This window comes from Clinocottus analis, unplaced genomic scaffold (assembly GCF_023055335.1).
Source record: "Clinocottus analis isolate CAN_PGR_092001 unplaced genomic scaffold, fCliAna1.0.p SCAF_311, whole genome shotgun sequence".
Classification (NCBI taxonomy): domain Eukaryota; kingdom Metazoa; phylum Chordata; class Actinopteri; order Perciformes; family Cottidae; genus Clinocottus; species Clinocottus analis.
In genome coordinates, this window is record NW_027176056.1 from 1 (window position 1) to 16,915 (window position 16,915).

The 16,915-nt window shown below is 42.5% G+C and overlaps 3 protein-coding genes across 4 annotated transcripts; 2 read left to right on the plus strand and 1 right to left on the minus strand.

Annotated features, from left to right (window-relative positions):
- Positions 1-3,005: 3,005 nt before the first annotated feature.
- LOC137798799 (torsin-1A-like) lies at positions 3,006-7,172 on the plus strand. Of its 2 annotated transcripts, none has more exons than XM_068595754.1 (5): positions 3,006-3,332; positions 4,386-4,651; positions 4,746-4,921; positions 5,606-5,733; positions 5,820-7,172. In XM_068595754.1, exons 1-5 carry the CDS (start codon positions 3,131-3,133, stop codon positions 6,062-6,064), a joined length of 1,017 nt encoding a protein of 338 aa, XP_068451855.1. In that variant the 5' UTR covers positions 3,006-3,130; the 3' UTR covers positions 6,065-7,172. The 2 variants fall into 2 exon arrangements, with proteins under 2 accessions (XP_068451855.1, XP_068451856.1); XM_068595755.1 differs by lacking the exon at positions 3,006-3,332 and adding an exon at positions 3,625-3,906.
- A 1,181-nt stretch (positions 7,173-8,353) lies between these two features.
- On the minus strand, positions 8,354-10,619 carry LOC137798800 (ribosome biogenesis protein NSA2 homolog). Its single transcript, XM_068595756.1, has 6 exons — positions 10,480-10,619; positions 9,605-9,792; positions 9,364-9,514; positions 9,021-9,200; positions 8,675-8,867; positions 8,354-8,565 (listed from the first exon to the last, which is right to left on the minus strand). The coding sequence occupies exons 1-6, from the start codon at positions 10,480-10,482 to the stop codon at positions 8,498-8,500; spliced, it is 783 nt and encodes a 260-aa protein (XP_068451857.1). The 5' UTR covers positions 10,483-10,619; the 3' UTR covers positions 8,354-8,497.
- Positions 10,620-10,882: 263 nt separating this feature from the next.
- Positions 10,883-15,941, plus strand: LOC137798801 (ribosome-releasing factor 2, mitochondrial-like). The gene is made up of 16 exons (XM_068595757.1): positions 10,883-11,162; positions 11,253-11,337; positions 11,696-11,741; positions 11,831-11,928; positions 12,048-12,173; positions 12,274-12,362; positions 12,449-12,537; positions 12,637-12,697; positions 13,187-13,372; positions 13,461-13,541; positions 13,636-13,784; positions 14,471-14,611; positions 14,702-14,801; positions 15,050-15,236; positions 15,473-15,549; positions 15,630-15,941. The coding sequence occupies exons 1-16, from the start codon at positions 11,121-11,123 to the stop codon at positions 15,843-15,845; spliced, it is 1,773 nt and encodes a 590-aa protein (XP_068451858.1). The 5' UTR covers positions 10,883-11,120; the 3' UTR covers positions 15,846-15,941.
- The last annotated feature ends 974 nt before the right edge of the window (positions 15,942-16,915 follow it).

The following is a 16,915-nucleotide window of genomic DNA, read 5'->3' on the forward strand; positions in this document are numbered from 1 at the left end:
CAAAAAAATGTGTTTTCAGACCGCAGTCTCCTTTGTTTTAGAGGATGAAGTAAACAAGCAACCGCTGCACATGATGTAATAAGTCAATCTAACATTTTTTATCTTGTAATTTGCATACCCTCGGCGGTTATTCAGTTATTTGTGTGTTCTGCACTTTCCAAAAGACATGTTGCAATTCTCATGTGCAGGAGTCAGAAAAAAAACCATAAAAAACACAAAGTGACTATAACAGGGGCCAAAACTTTACAAACAGTTTAAGAAAACACAATAAAATACAAAAAAAATGAAGCACAGTAAAATACACAATAAAAACAATATTAAATTGACAGTTCTCATCAAAATCTAAAATACATATTTTCCCTCTTACCTTCTAGTGCTGTTAATCTAAATTCTTGTGGGTTAATAGTTTGGGAGATTTCCGCCGTAGAGATGTTTGTTTTCTCTTAACTTGCTCAACAGGGAAAAAACACATTGAAAAAAAAAATGTCTTTTTTACATTAGTAAAATTATTGATAAATGGTACTACAGATTAGAGAACAAACACACATTTTCTTGATTTTGAGGTGAACTGTCCCTTTGTAAATGTTTCCCACAACATGGCCGCCCTCTTCTTCTTTAAAGATGTGCTATTTTGTCAATGCAATTTTTTTTTAATTTATTGCACGATTAACTTCGACCCTGTTCCTGGTTACGCGGTGTCACCGTCCACATGCTATCCTCAAAGTGTGCCAAAGAAACCCAGCAGAGCCGGAGGCCGCGGAGAGGGTGAACCACTGGAGGAAACATTTGGTACCGATAAACCATCACGCTCTCTTCCAGACGGGCCCGATCCGGGGAGTGAAAACACAATTACTGAATGAAAAAAGGTTCCCAGGGAGGACGACCTCATGACTCAAAATCAAAAAAGAGTTCACCGCCTCCTATTGTCAAAATAATGTCTGCCATTTCAAATATATCAAGATTGCGATATTTATAACCTGATATTGCGGTTTTTAAAAGGAGTTCCTGACCTGGCTCCGGGTTTCTGAGAGGACAGACTCCCCCAAATACATGAACTGGGTCAAGAGTCACTGCTGGCCAGTAAGAACTACATCAGACGAGTCAAAGCTCAACACGTTCTTCTCTTTTGCTCCAGAGCGGATTTAAAAGCTTTTGTTCAGTGACAGTGACACGTTTACTTTCTCGTGAGCTCTTTTATCTTCAAATTGAACATGCCCCATGCTCCACTGTGATGTCATGAGAAGGGCCTTCACCACCACCACCACCATCATCATCATCATCATCATCATCATCATCATCATCATCATCACAGACTCAAACTCAATGTAACTCAACCCGCTCAGTGTCAAGTGGCTTCATGCATTCTTCCTCCAAAGCTTTGCATCGCTTTCAGGTTGTGGTTCAGTCTCCTTGAGGCTCAAGAGAGGGAAGGGCTTTTATTCTTGCAGTTTTTTTTCTTCCTTCTGGGAACAGCTTCCTGTCGGTATGATCAAGTGTAACGTTTTCCCTCGTCAATGCTTGTTGACCGTATCCTGGTTGCGATTTAGATATTACTACGACGCACCGTGACATACTCGTGCAAAATGATCTGCGGCTTTAAATGACAGCGTCATCACAAAAGCAAGAGGAGACAAACTTGCCGTTACGCCACACAGCTTTCAATCCAAGTGAAAAGATATCTTGTTATTCATTTAGTTTATTTCAGTAAGGGACATTCCAAATATTATGGTTTGGAAAGGCCTCTGTTCTACTCTAATCCTTTCTATATCAACAATCTCACAGGAACAGGGAAACGTCAGAAACCTGGGTGGTCGTTCACCCCCCAAAAAATAAATAAATAATGAAACAAACCAAATATTTATACAACCAAACATGTTTAAAACATGTCATTTACATCAGTCTCAGATTCACTTATATGTGACTCTCTCTCTCTCTCTCTCTCTCTCTCTCTCTCTCTCTCTCTCTCTCTCTCTCTATATATATATATATATATATATATATTATATATATATATATATTATATATATATATATATATATATATATATATATATATATATATATATATATATATTATATTATAATATGCAGCCAGCAGTGCTGGAATAACAAGTAGGCCTACATTTAATTGACAAGTATTATTATTGGTTGAGCTATGGGGTAAGTAATAATGGGCTATTCGGCCTTGTGAATATGTTTACTTTTGATACTTTAAGTATAATTTGAGCATGCCTTTGGTTTCACATACAAAACCCTCTTTGTGGCGTGCAACTGCCCTCTGCTGGCAGGTGGGATTTTGATGTAGCACTTTAAAAAAAAAACTTTTAAAGATGCCGTTAATTAGTAATGTTACATATTCTTCATGTGATTTGTGCAGTACATTTTAATTAACAGGCACTGGGTAGATAGGGTGACTTAAACCTGCTGCAAGCCTGGCTGAGATTGTTGAATTGACCTGCTAGAAGCTCATGGGCAAAAATAGGTTGGTGGGTTTCTATTAACAAATATATATATATATATATATATATATATATATATATATATATATATATATATATATATATATATATATATATCAAATATAATGAATACATCAATCTAGCAGATAAAGACTTTTAAGAACATGAAATCCACTGAAAGTATTTAATTAATCATATTCCACCTCACCGGCTTCTGCACTTTCTTTCTCCGATCAAGCTTATGTCTGGACTATTTCAATTCCTAATAATATTATAAATAACATTACTAATATGTGTCTGCACTATTTAAATTCCTATTACGACCGTACACACACATCTTGTTACTGTTATTTCACATATTGCTTTGTATGTGGCAGGGAAAAAAGTGTTTCAGTAAAATCTTTGACATTTCTTGATTTAAACAAACAAAAAAAGAAGGCAAAAATAATAAATAAAAAAAACAAGTGGGCCTCAATTTATTCTCAGGTGAACCTCACCTTTGGACTCTGACGTCACGTCGGCGCCGTGTGTGCATGGCAACCACAGCGCCTCCACTGCCAGCAGTCTGTAACTGTGTTGTCTCAGTCCGATTTTTAGCAAACAATTTGACCCGCTGACTGGCACACTGCCTCTCTTTTTTTTTCTTCTTTTTGCCTCTGATGAACCGGTGAAATGAACCGGAGGAAGAGCAGCCTCCTGCTGCTGTGGATGCTCGTCTGCTCCGGCGGCGTAACGGAGGCGATCGAGCCCATTAGCACCAGCATCGCGGTGGGCATGGCCGCGGCGCTCACCGGCTTTTTGGCCAGCTACCAGAACATCTTCTACTATTTCCACGAGTGCTGTCGACCCGAGTGGATTTATTTGAACAAGACTGGTAACACGTCACCTCTTGCGATACCCTCACAGCTAGCTAACAGACGTTATAGATAGCTAGGTTAGCTAACTAGTTAGTTAACGGTTTAATGTCAGCGAATTGTTCGTCAGTGACACGTACGGTAGCGAGACAAGTACCTGCGTTGTGTAAATGTATATATGGACAGTTGTAATGCTTTTGTTGTGTCTATTTAACGCTAGTCCATTTAAACTTGCCCAACATTTCGTATGTTGAGCACAGCTCGTTCGTCGCGTGTGTGTGACGTAGGCGGAAGTCCAACGTTTGTAGAGAAGCTAGCTAGTTCAGCACAGATCGTCGCCCCTCCGCGACGGTATTATGGTCGTTTTTAACAAAAACGACAAACTACTCGGGGACTTTTAGCCGATTTCTACGATGAAGGCGACGCGCGTGTATTTGCTGCTGCATGTTCTCTTGTCGGTCGGCGTGCTCGTGCACACGTTTGAGCCGTTCACGACGACGCTGGTGCTCGGTGTCGGAGCGGCTCTGGGCCGGACGATCTACAATTACCTGCATGAGAGTTGCGATAAGAAATGGATCGCCTTCAACGCAACAGGTGACGACGTGCAGCACGTAGATTACTGCGTTTGTTTTAACGCGACACACACCTACCTTTAAGCTTAATAATGTACATTTAACGTGCGTTTCTCACATTTTTAAAAATCATCCTACACGGTTGATTACCATGTTTTGACATCAGCCAAGTCGTTTCAGTTCAGGCTTTCGATCCGATTCGGGGTTGTAATTGCTCAGGTGTGCCGCCTCACCTGTCAAACTATCTCGTAGTCGCGTTAAGTTTCATGCCTTTGGATGAGTTGATTGTTTAGTTATAAATGTCAGGACATATGTGCAAATACCCACCATCTGATGCATTTTTCTCCTACCAGTAACGCACGTTGATACATGTGATAGACCACTTGAACTGTGTCCAGGTGGAGGTGCATAGAAAGGTGGTTCAGTCAGGTGTGTGTTTGCAGCCACTGATCCCGGGTGACCGTGTCTCTGTGCACCCCCTTCTCTCCATGCACCCTCTAGGTCTCCAGGTGGACCTGGAAGCCAAACTGTTCGGGCAGCACATCGCGTCGCGCATCATCCTGAAAGCCGTGACCGGGTTCATGAGCAACGACAACCCGAAGAAGCCCCTGGTGCTCTCTCTGCACGGCTGGACCGGCACCGGGAAGAACTTCGTCAGCCAGTTGATCGCCGACAACATTTACAAAGAGGGAATGGACAGCAGCTTCGTCCACATCTTCACATCTGAACTTCACTTCCCACATTTGAGTCAAATTGACACCTACAAGGTGTGATGAGCCCAGATCAGATAGAATCGACTGAAACGCGGTAACATTCTGGTGTTTGGTGGTTTTTTATGACCATGCGACTGTTTCTCCTCAGTCTCAGCTACAGCAGTGGATCAAAGGCAACGTCTCCAACTGTGCACACTCCATGTTCATCTTTGATGAGATGGACAAGATGCACCCGGGCTTGATTGACAGCATAAAGCCGTACCTGGAATACTACGAGAAGGTGGATGGAGTTTCTTATCGGAAAGCCATCTTCATCTTCCTCAGGTGAGAAGCTGGTCAAAGAAAGATATCGATCCAGGGAACACAAGCGTATCACTGTCTGTCTTATAGATGCATATTCATAGCAAGTACTTAAGAATCATGTTGCCTTAAAATTTACTAACATCTGTAACACTGGGGGTCAATTTAAACCTGCAGCAACTTAAACCTGAAAACGATTAGAATTAAAATAGTTTTCCAAGTATGTGTCAGGTATTTTGTTTGTCATCGTGTTCATTTATGTTTAGCCAATTTTCCAATTAAATTTGGAAAAGTCATGCAAACAAATAAAAACAATTGATATCAATCACATATTTAGAGACGTTGAACATTGAATGGGAAGGTTAAAGAAAAAACATAGGAAGTGTAGGTTTTTCTGTTGAAGATATGCGTCAACATCCTTAAAATGTGCAATATTTAATGTCATTTTAGCAGAATCTTGACTGTTTATTGCACAGATGTTTTGTTGACGTCTTCCAAATAATTTTTCAATGATGAAAACACCTGTGATACGTTCAATGTAGAAACATTTTGCACCTGAATGCAGCCTTTGAGATGTGTTCAGTCACAGTTTGGTGTGATGGAACTCAAAGCTAGTTTTCTCTCTTGAGAACAAAGACATGCAAACATTTCTTCTTGCAATCCGAGGCAAATTTCAACATGTTCCCTGTTTCTGATCTTTCCTCCCAGCAATGCCGGAGGGGAGAGCATCATACAGACGACTCTCGATTTCTGGAAAGCGGGACGAGATCGAGAAGAGCTTGAGCTGAAACATCTGGAAACGGAGCTCTCTGTATCGGTGTTCAACAACAAGAGAAGTGAGTCAAAAAATAAACGTCGGCCTCCTCGATTCACCGGGCGCTTTCTTCTGCTAACGTATCCGTTCATCTCTTCCCCCCCGTAGGCGGCTTGTGGCACACAAGTCTGATCGACAAGAACTTGGTGGACTTCTTCGTCCCGTTCCTGCCGCTGGAGTACCGGCACGTGACCCAGTGCGTCATGGCCGAGATGGAAGCCAAAGGGCTGCAGCCGGACCAGAACGTGGCGGTCCAGTTAGCCAGAGACGTCCTCTACTTCCCGAAGACGGAGCGAGTGTTCTCCGTCAAGGGCTGCAAGACGATAGCGAGCAAGCTGGACTTCTACACATAATGTCGACATCCGATGGACGCTGCGTTTCGATCACTATGTGCACTTTTTAACAAAAAAAAGAAGAAGAAAAACTCTCTCGGACAAATTATTAAATGGAGGAAGTCGCGCTGACTAAACTCTGAGGTTTCCTCTGCGTGGCCGCGTGGAGGATTTCATCGAGCCGGCTCCCGTTTTGCACATCGTTTACACTGAAATGTGGAGGCGGGTGGATGAGAACGGCGGCGGATGACAAATGAAGAAGACTGGAGCGCTTTCCTTCGCAGGGGGTCGAGGGGTCTGATCGCTACTTCACGTCTCAAAGTCTCTGTTCGGTTTCCTGAGCTTCTTACAGACTAACAGGGGGCCGTCAGTAGAACCACGGCATGCCGCTGTTGTGCTTTTTTCTTCCTTTTTTTATTGCCTACTCTATCTAGGGATTACTGGAAAAGCCTGCCTTAATTCTTTTTTTTTATTATTTCACAACTTTTTAGATCTCCCGAGTTATTTTACAAACATTCGACAACAGTCCTCGTTGCCCTTGATGTCACTCGTCAAGTGTTTATTTGTATCGTACTGAAGTTTTCTGAACAGTGCAGCCACACGCTTTTAATGTCCTTTGACTTATATGAGACATTACGAATATATTCTGTTGTATATGAGTAATGAACACTATAATTGATATTTATGTGTCCAGAGTGAAGTATTTCCGGATATGATTTTATTCACACACTGACTGGACTGTCGCTGCAGTTTGTATGAACTTTGGATGAAGACTTGATTTTTATCCTTCAAAAAAGAAAATGCCGGTAGTTAATACAACTTTCCAATTACTTTGATTGAAAATTCAGCTTAAAGTTTTTTTTTTTCTTACAAAACACGATGGCCTGTTAGATTTACTTTTTAAAGAGGAAGTTGTGCGCGTGAAAGGAAAAGTTCTGTCTTGACAGTTTATTGTCCGGTTTTGGAACCACCAGCACAAAAAAGAAAGTGATGTTTTCTGTACAAAATGCTCATAGTTGACTGCAGGTGAAGGAGCTTTAGGGAGACTGTGAAAGGACTTTGTTCGTGTGGATAGAAAGCTAACTGCTGAGCATCTCCGCTGTAAACAAAATAAAAAACATGAACTCTTCTTGGTGTCTTTGTTTCTGAAAAAAATGAGGTTGCATCTTTGAAACCTTCTGAGCCACAGAACGGGAACAAAAAGTATTGCAAAAGAATAACACAGCTGGAGGTCTTAAACAGTTCATCGCAGGCAAACGGCTCTATGTGCAAGAGCTTTATCCCAAATGAAGTGATATGTCATTCCAGCAGTCTTACATGCTCATTAAGGAGACCTCCTGCTTTCCACAAATTAAGATACTTTTGCTTATCCGTGACTGATGTTCTTCATTGTGATTCCATCTCTAGGTAAAGACGTGAATTTATGAAAAGTTTTAAAAAGAAATAGCAGGGAACACCAGACGTCATTTTACTGTCTATAACAGTTCAGTTCATTCCACATGCTTCTCTCTCCTCTCTTGAACTCCAGTCATTGTTGATGTAATCAAAAGAGTTGTGTAATAATCGAGTCGCTTGCGAAACACTTCAGCTCATAGGGCGACTCGGGTCAAAATAAAGAGTTGTGACATCTTAAAGGGAGACGCCGTATGCAGGTCATGCAGCTGGAATGAGTCTAAGTTTGTAGTAAAATGAACTGAGGTTAGTGAGGGTGAAGCGTCACAATATGCCCTCTGTATGTTTGAATTGAATTGAGTTGTGGGTGAGAGGGAAGCCTGGGTCGGTCTGCTGGGTGTGCTGCCACCGCAATGACCCCGGATAAGCGGCGGAAAATGGATGGATGTTTGAATTGTGGTTATTTTCATACAAGCCGTACTTTTACAATAGATGTTTGCATAAGGATGGGTTGGCAATGCTGCTTGTTTTTTGCTGCTTTCCTTTACATATGAAGTTCAAGTGCAACGTACGACTGTCCAGGTATCACCTTAGGTAACGTCCACACTATCTTTACACACTGCTGTCTGAACTTTGACGATTGTTGAACCTGCGATCTTCACAATAAGCCCTGTCTTCTTTAACACGTTGCTAAACCATCAGGATATCAACAAGGCTGTGGCAAATAAATCGCGCGACTCTTTTCTTTTTGCACTATGTTAACCTTCCAAGACAAATTTCTTGTCGGTGAAAACACAAGTGGCAAAAAATGTTTCAGATTGTGTTATGGAGCATATCACGAGTAAAGAAAATGGACAAAAATAATGGGGTGTCATGTCAAATTTATTTATTTCCATATTCAACACACAAAACAACACATTTTCTTCTTCCGTTACAAAAACTGTTGCGTTGCCAAGAGTGCAGCGTCGGCGATCTCGCGGCCGGCCGTGCGATGTAAAGCCCACTGCTCGCCATCAACACTTAAGAGTTACCAGGCACGGTCTGTATGAAAGGTCAAGAGTCTTATACCAGCAGGACTGCGTTAATGCAGCCGTCGTTCTCTGGGTTATTTGTCACCTGGGCATATTTACCTGCAAAGTAAAAAATTAATATTTCAGTAACGGCATCATCACGTCACTGTAGTTGAACGTAAAACCCACCGAGCAACGTGTTCATGAGCTAACACAGACGGGTACTCACCCCAGACCACCTTTCCTCCTTGTGTCACCAAGCCCAACTCGCTGACGTTGACCTCTATGACCGTTCCTTTTGTGATGACTCCTAGAGAGGTGTAGAGGGGCGAGGATGGGTTCTTCTTCACTCCGAGGATGGGAAGGCAGAACGTGGCCTTTAGCTCTGGATGTGTGACGTGAGCTTTCTTAAAACGCAAACCCTGGGGTGGAGTAAAGAGTTAGGTACTTCATTTTAAAGTGAATTTCAACATTAGGCCTTAAACGCATGTGAATGATCAGTAATGCATAGAGCTGTTTAGTGTTTTTAACATGACAAACGATACATTTCAAGTACAATTGTACGGAAATCTTACCATGGGTCTGATGAAACGCTCATATTTGGGAGGTTTACGGGTGAAGCCGTCGCCGACAAAGGTAACTTTGGTGACCATTCTCTTCCAGGCTTTCTTTTGTCTCTTCCCAGTTTTGATGACTTTAAGCACTTCTGTCTCTCCCTGCGCGCGCACCTTTGGCAGGGGAACCTCCCATTTGCCCTTCGGAAAACACGACAAAGTTGCGATTAGAAACCCGTTGTGATATTTCCACACATCTTTATTGTTAAAATATTGTTTTAAAAAAAGCATGACATCTTCACTGTGGCATGTGACAAACATCATAAAAGGGCCTGCTGAGAAGTCTTTATCATCAGGTACTTACAGCCTTCTCTTTCCTCTTCTGTTTGATCATGTTGGAAAGGACCTTAGCGCGGGACTGTCCCTCTCTGTCCAAGAGGTAGGCTGGCACTGCTCCCTCTGGGGTCTTGTCATCGTTCTTCTGCTTGGTCTTCCTCTGTTCGTGCATTTTGAGGCTGCAAAGATACAATTGAAAATTGTTTAGCTGTTTGTTTGGAGAGGTTTTAAAAAAGGCGTGCATGGATTTTCTGTATATATACACTCACGTCTTCTTCATCTGGATCTTCTCTGAATGCCTCTGCTTATGGTACAGTTTGGCCTTCAACCCAATGAGCTTCCTGGCTTTATGGGACCGCGCATGGGCCTCACGGCTCTCCTTCTTCCTCTTCCTCTCTTCGTGGTCCAGGCGGCAGCCATGGCGCTTGCGATGCAACTCAATGTGCTCGTTCTGGGGCTAAAAAAGGAAAAACGAAACAAAATATATTTAGTTTTCTTATGAACTGTATTAAATGCAAAGATGTGGAGCAGAAATCATGAGGAGTGTGAACTACTTCACTCAAAATTGATAATTGTAACATCTGGCATTGATTTTATGTAACAAACAGTACTTCTATAGTGGGCCTAAATGCTTCATGTATTTTAAGAAATGGTCCCTGAATCTATCCAGTACTCGTTTGAGGGTTTGGAACACACATGCAGACAACGTAAACAAAAGCAATTCAGCTACAAAAGCAAAAAAATTTAGATTTCATACGTAAATGCAAATCTCACGACCTATCATTCACCATCAATGAGATACACACTGGATAACACATCACATCATGCATATTCACACAAGTTTACATAATAACGTAACTTCAAGACATCAATGTACGAAACTCGGTTCAGACACACAGAAACTGAGAAGCAAAACATGTGATACGTAGCTAAACAAGTAAGCTGACTTTCACGCCCATACAACTATTATGTATACGGCATTTTTTGTCAGAGGAGGTAAACAGGTTTTAATATAAACACCGGAGAAGAGCAGCACGTCAGCCTGCCACATGTGAACCAAAGCTATTGCTAGCACGACATGCTAACCTGTTACAATGCCTGATTTAAAGTTCTACGACGCAATTAAAAACTATTTTCTTCTTACCATTTTGAGTTTAAGTAGTTACGTGTTGCAGTGAATGCGTCGCAGGTGGTTATAGTCGGCAAAGACGCCGAGTATTTGGTGGTTTTCGCTTCGGGCTGGGGTCGTTTCGATGTTGTTATCCCCGTAGCCGAGATTTAGAGGAAGTACGTCACCCGGAAGCAACGGATTGTCCGTCAGGTTAATATGTTCGGCCTCGGTTTAACACACTTTTTTTTTTTATCGTGACACCGAAACGTGTTAAAGACAAACTAGGTATTTTGTAAATTTACATTTAATTAATAATTGCTGTATAACTTCATACACGTATGTTAAGCCTTTTTTTTTTACAACAATATTTTATATTGACGGAATCAACTAGCCAGCCGTGGTTGTTTCTCGGGATGTATTTTGGAGACGTACATTATGAAAGCGTGACATTTAATAGCAGAGATCATGTTGTTTTGTAGGACTCTTTAATTAACTCTTTAGTGTGATTTATTGTGATACATGAATGTATCTTCTGGTTGTAGCTATACGTGTATGTCATTATCTGACATTATCATGACTTTGACTGCAGTGTTGCTCCACAGTCGTTCGTCCAAAGCTCAGGCTGATTCCGAATAAAACGCTTGGAAGATACATTATTAGATATTTCATTAAAGATGCGTGTCAGAGCCGGTCGGGCATTAAGCAGGATGATTTGGGTAAGAAACTCTCTGCAAAGCTCAGTGCTGACTGTGATATATTCTCTTCATATCACGTTGACTTCATAACAAGGTCGTTTTCATTTACAGGGAAGGTCTTTATTAACCGCTGGACTGCAGTGCTGCAGATGTAGAGTGAGCTGTCATGTAAATAGACACTACGGCTTTCTTCCAGGTACGTTGTTTCCATCAGTAGATCCGTCATAATCAGAGGTGGGAAATAAGATATACTCAAGAAATACTCTACTATAAGTAGATTTGATTCTACTGATGCTAATAAAGACTATACATGTTGTATGATATAAAAGCTGTCAATTGCTGTTTGCAAAATGTGAATTTTGAAACTCAACATACTTTTCTGGGGGTGTTATTTTCAGACGTTGTTCTGTTGTCTCTGATGTGCATTAGTTTGTGTTCTTGAGATTGCATTGACTACACTATGAATCAGTTAGATAAGAGGCAACATAGTGGGTAGTTTAAATGTATACATAGCATCAGGTCATCATTGTTGTACTTCCTGTTTACTGTCATAGATGATGTCAAATCGCTGAAGGCTGTGGTCAATCCTGATATATCCAAGTACGTAATTGAAATATACAGTCAGTTCTCTGAAATGCTGTTTTGATTCAGCTCTGGTCTCCGTGTTAACTCGGTTACTGTTCCTGCAGAATCCGAAACATTGGCATTATGGCGCACATCGATGCAGGGAAGACGACAACCACCGAAAGGATGCTGTATTACTCTGGCTACACAAGAGCACTGGGAGGTGAGTAGAATGGTAAAAAAGACACAGTGATTTCTTAATTACCCGTGGAAGATACATGTATAAATAAATAAATGTATTCCCTGTTTGTTTTGTCTCTTGTGCTACTTTGTTGCATCCAGATGTGGACGATGGGGATACAGTCACAGATTTCATGGCTCAAGAGAGGGAGCGTGGCATCACCATACAGTCGGCAGCAGTCACGTTTGATTGGAAAACTCATAGAATAAACCTCATAGACACCCCAGGTTTAAACCCCGTCCTTGTGATAATGCCCCATTCTAATAAAGGAGCAGCCCCTCAAGTGTGTGTGTGTGTGTGTGTGTGTGTGTGTGTGTGCGCTTCCAGGACATGTGGACTTCACTCTGGAGGTAGAGCGGGCCCTTCGTGTGCTCGATGGGGCTGTTGCAGTGTTTGACGCTTCTGCCGGGGTTGAGGTGAGCTCACTGCTTTCAAACGGCTTCTTCTGTTGTCGGACGCACTTTGAACAGAGCCGCTTGTGTTGCTTTAAAAACCCCAACAGGCTCAGACTCTGACTGTGTGGAGACAAGCGCAGAAGCACCTCGTCCCCTGTGTTTGTTTCCTGAATAAGATGGATAAGCCCGCGGCAAAGTGAGTGACCAAACTGTTCGGGCCAAACGCAACCTTTTTTTTCTTTTTATCTCTCAAAATGAAACTTTATTTAACTAGAAACTGTCTTTTTTTTCCCAGCCTAAGTTTTTCCATCGAGAGCATAAGACACAAGTTAAAAGCCAATCCAGTCGTCCTTCAGGTAGGCAACATGGCGTTAAAGAGGGTGATTCATAACGACTGTGAATCATTTCATGAATTTTCAAGTAAAACTGTGATTACAAGCCGTGGTGGCAGAAGTACTTGGGTCTTTTACTTTAGTCTAATACCACAGTGTAGAAGTTCTCTCTAACAAGCAAAAAGTCATGCATTTAAAATGTTTCTTCAGTTAAAGTTAAAAAGTATTCATATTTTATATATTTTAACAATCTAAATCTGCAAAGTAACAAAAGTATGAGCATGTATTTGAAAGAAAAGTGCCTCAAAATTGTATTAAGTACAAGTAAATATACTTAAATACACTGCCCGGCTCATTATTAGTTCACTGTGAAGTGGTTTTCCACATGCAACAACTACATTAACAATAAGCCAAATAAGTCATCATTTATATTTCTTTATATAAAGAAAGAATACTTTGGGTTATGTCACCGTGTAATGTCCACGTCTCACGGAGAGCCGTTCTGTTTCACAGATTCCCGTCGGCAGTGGCAAAAACTTCTCCGGCGTGGTCGACTTGTTGACCGGCCGGAAGCTGACGTGGACGCTCCGATCCACGAGAGACGACGGACAAGTGTTCGAGAGCAAACCCCTCGACCAATCGGACGAGCCGGAGCTCCTGCACGAGGTCGCCGAGGCCCGGGCCGCTCTGATAGAGCAGGTACACGCGTCAAACAACGCTGTTGTCTAAATGTCATAAACGTTCCCGACTTCTTCCTCCGGTTCACTTTCCCGTTCTGGCCCCACAGGTTGCTGACCTGGACGATGAGTTTGCTGAACTGCTGCTGACCGATTTTGGTGACAATTTTGATGCCGTTTCCTCCGTCAAAGTAAGTGTCGCGTTGCGCGGCGACACGACGCAGGTCCCGGTGAGTCCAGCGTGAATAACGGTGCTCGTGTTTTTGTGTTTTTTGTCCCCCGCAGCTGCAGGCGGCCGTGCGGCGGGTGACTCTGGCCCGTAAAGGCGTCCCGGTGCTCTGCGGGAGCTCCTTGAGGAACAAAGGCGTTCAGCCTCTTTTAGACGCCGTCATCGCCTACCTGCCCGCCCCGAATGAACGGCACCACGACCTGGTGTGAGTGAACCGACCCCGACCTGAGCCGTCGTGACACTTAGTGACAGTAAAGGACGCTTTCAGCAGGATCGGGGTCCAGGCTCTGCATGTCAATACTGTCTTTTTTTTACAATTTGTTAACATATTTTGTATTGCCTTTGCAATGCTTTTTGCATTTTCAGTTTTCAAAACAAGTATGAAGACTTCCACAGCTAAGAAGATATTTTTTTGCCACTTCAATTTGTATTCATTTTTATATATATATATATATATATATATATATATATATATATATATATATATATATATATATATATATATATATATATATACTTAAATACAAAAATGAGGTTTGTCAGAAAAACTAAAGTGTACATTTGCAGACGCAGCCCTGCATTTATTTCTGCTTTTCCTGAACACACAAATCCCGCCCACGAGTACTTGACCCCTCCTCTCGTGTGTAATAAAAGCCATTAGATTTTCCCATGTCAGTTTGGCTTGAACTGTTCTTCAACCTGACAATCATCTTTTCAAACGCAGTCGTCATGAGTTTGATCAGTCTGTGATGTTTTTTTGGTTTTTAATCTCGATGAACACAAGTGAGCAAAGACTCAAATCATGCTGGAATTGTCCCTCAGTAAATATGCCCTGCTTTAGTGAATATTCCTTTCCGATGCAAACCGTAAGCTCTGTTCTTCCTCCTGCAGCCGCTGGTACCAGGATGACTTGTGCGCGTTGGCCTTCAAGGTTCTCCACGACAAGCAGCGAGGTCCTCTGGTGTTCCTCAGGATTTACTCTGGCACTCTGAAACCACAAACGGCGGTCCACAACATCAACAGAAACAGCGTGTACGTTGCTTCTATCGCAACACATCGTACGCTTTGACCAAAGTCGCTAACGATACGTCTGAACCTTTCTTTGCCTCGTGTCGTGTGCAGAGAGAGGGTGAGCCGGCTGCTGGTGCCGTTTGCTGATCAGCATGTAGAAATCCCGTCCATGACGGCAGGAAACATCGCTCTGACGGTTGGACTGAAGCAGGTAGAGCATCACACACACACACACACACACACACACACACACACACATTTAAATAATGTCCGATCCAAAAGTGTTATGTATCAGGGTTCTTACGGTCATGAAAAACCTGGTTTGGACCTGTTTGCTCATGGAAATTTGCTTATAAGTCATGGAAATCTGGTTAAAAGACATTGAAATGTGGGTTAATGTCATGGAAACCCATTGGTCAGAATATGTATGAACCCTGGTTTATGTTTTACCACAACCAGACAGTCACGGGCGACACTATCGTCTCCTCGAAAGCTTCAGCGGCGGCTGCGGCGCGCCGAGCCCAAGAGGACGGCGTTGCTGGGGAGATGCGGGCGAAACGCGCCACCGTCATCCTCTCGGGGGTGGAGGTCCCGGAGCCCGTCTTCTTCTGCACAATAGAACCGCCCACCATGGCCAAGCAGGCCGGTCAGTGACTTCCTGCTAAGCTATTTTTGTTGTGAAAGTCAGCTTACTTGTTTACCAATCGTATTGTTTTGCTCCTCAGTTCTTTCTGTCTGAAGTTACGTGGATAAAACTAAGCATGGCTCGTGTTTAGAGATGTTGGATTACACGCTTGTGGTATCTCGTAAGCAGTAGTCATGCTACAAGTCCACATGAGTGAACCTGTACTCATCAACGCACTGTGTTTTATTTCCTGTAAGACCTTGAGAATGCACTGAATTGCCTCCAGAGAGAAGACCCCAGTCTTAAAGTCCGAGTGGACCCAGACTCCGGCCAGGTGAGAGCATCATCGGATTAGCCAATTAGGGAGTGTGTTCAGCTTCCACGAGTCAACTTATTGTCTCCGCCCCCTCTCAGACTATTCTGTGCGGGATGGGAGAGCTGCACATTGAGATCATCCACGATCGAATCAGACGAGAGTACGGCATCGAGACTTACCTCGGGCCGCTCCAGGTGGCCTACAGGGAGTCCATCCTGCACAACGCCTCAACGACAGGTACAGGACGGTCTTTTATTCGGTCACGGGCGAATTTGTTTCTGCAGCATACTGTCAGGTCATGGAAAACCTGGTAAAGTCTTTTTAAAATGGTTAAAAAAAAAGTTTGTCTAAGTTTGAAATAATGAATAAGCTTTGAAAAGAAAGAGGCCCAAATTATAAGCAGGCATACATACAGGCATCTATATAAATGTTTATTCTTTTAATCAAACTATTGTTAGTTTAAATACTACATTTTATCACTTTTTACTGTTCAGACACAGATTTCACTATATGTTTGCTTGTGGACATTTGGTGAAAAGTCATGAAATGAAGAATTTATAAAAATAAAGCTTCAATTTTCAGCTTTAAAGCCATATTATTCCTTTACACTCATTATATAGTGAGCTGAGATTGTTCTGCAATTGTTGATGTACTACATGGGGATGTAACTCTTATGCCTCAAGTCCCTTTAAAAGGTGAATTTCAGAAATTAGGTAAAATCAAGAAAAAGTCCTGAGACCCCAAAGGGTTAAAGTCATGGAAATCCATTGGTCAGAATGTATATGAACCCTCACTGTTCTAGATACGCTGGACCGTGCTGTTGGGGAGAGGCGACACGTCGCGACGGTGGAGCTGGCCGTCACACCGCTCGACATCTCCGCTACGGGCGGCGCATGTGAAGTAGCCTTCGCGGAGACATTGGGGGCGCACCTATCACCAGAGATGAAGCAGGCCGTGGAGAACGGAGTACACAGCTCATATCATCACGGTATCATCGAAAGTTGCTTTTTGCCCTTTTTGTATTGCCAGATTGTGTTGTGTAAGAATGTATAGGGTCCACTGCAAATCATTGTAATGCTTGTTTGTACCCCTCAGGTCCGCTGCTAGGTTATCCTCTACTGGGTATCGCCACGCTGATCCAAAGTGTCCACATGGAGCCGGGAACCTCTTCTGCCATGGTGTCCGCTTGTGTGTCCCGCTGCATGCTGAAGGTAAAGCTTCATTCTGTCCCTTTTATCACATTGGTTCTCAAACTGTGGGGCGCGGCCCTCTAGTGGGGCGCAAAGGTATTGCCTACCTTTTTATATATATTCAAAAAAATATATTCCTTTAGTTATTATCCTAAAAGAGATTTTCGGTGCAAAACAGGTTAATTGAAGCCACA

Bases quoted from the DNA above. Each gene is read 5' to 3' on its own strand.
- LOC137798799 (XM_068595754.1), top strand. From the start codon at position 3,131: ATGAACCGGAGGAAGAGCAGCCTCCTGCTGCTGTGGATGCTCGTCTGC. The intron at 3,333-4,385 runs GTAACACGTCAC...TGCACCCTCTAG, and splicing joins GATTTATTTGAACAAGACTG to GTCTCCAGGTGGACCTGGAA. The intron at 4,922-5,605 runs GTGAGAAGCTGG...CTTTCCTCCCAG, and splicing joins GCCATCTTCATCTTCCTCAG to CAATGCCGGAGGGGAGAGCA.
- LOC137798801 (XM_068595757.1), top strand. From the start codon at position 11,121: ATGCGTGTCAGAGCCGGTCGGGCATTAAGCAGGATGATTTGG. The intron at 11,742-11,830 runs GTACGTAATTGA...CTGTTCCTGCAG, and splicing joins GTCAATCCTGATATATCCAA to AATCCGAAACATTGGCATTA. The intron at 12,174-12,273 runs GTTTAAACCCCG...GTGCGCTTCCAG, and splicing joins AAACCTCATAGACACCCCAG to GACATGTGGACTTCACTCTG.
- LOC137798800 (XM_068595756.1), bottom strand. The intron at 9,515-9,604 runs GTGAGTGTATAT...GTATCTTTGCAG, and splicing joins AAGATCCAGATGAAGAAGAC to CCTCAAAATGCACGAACAGA. The intron at 8,868-9,020 runs GTAAGATTTCCG...ACTCCACCCCAG, and splicing joins AGCGTTTCATCAGACCCATG to GGTTTGCGTTTTAAGAAAGC.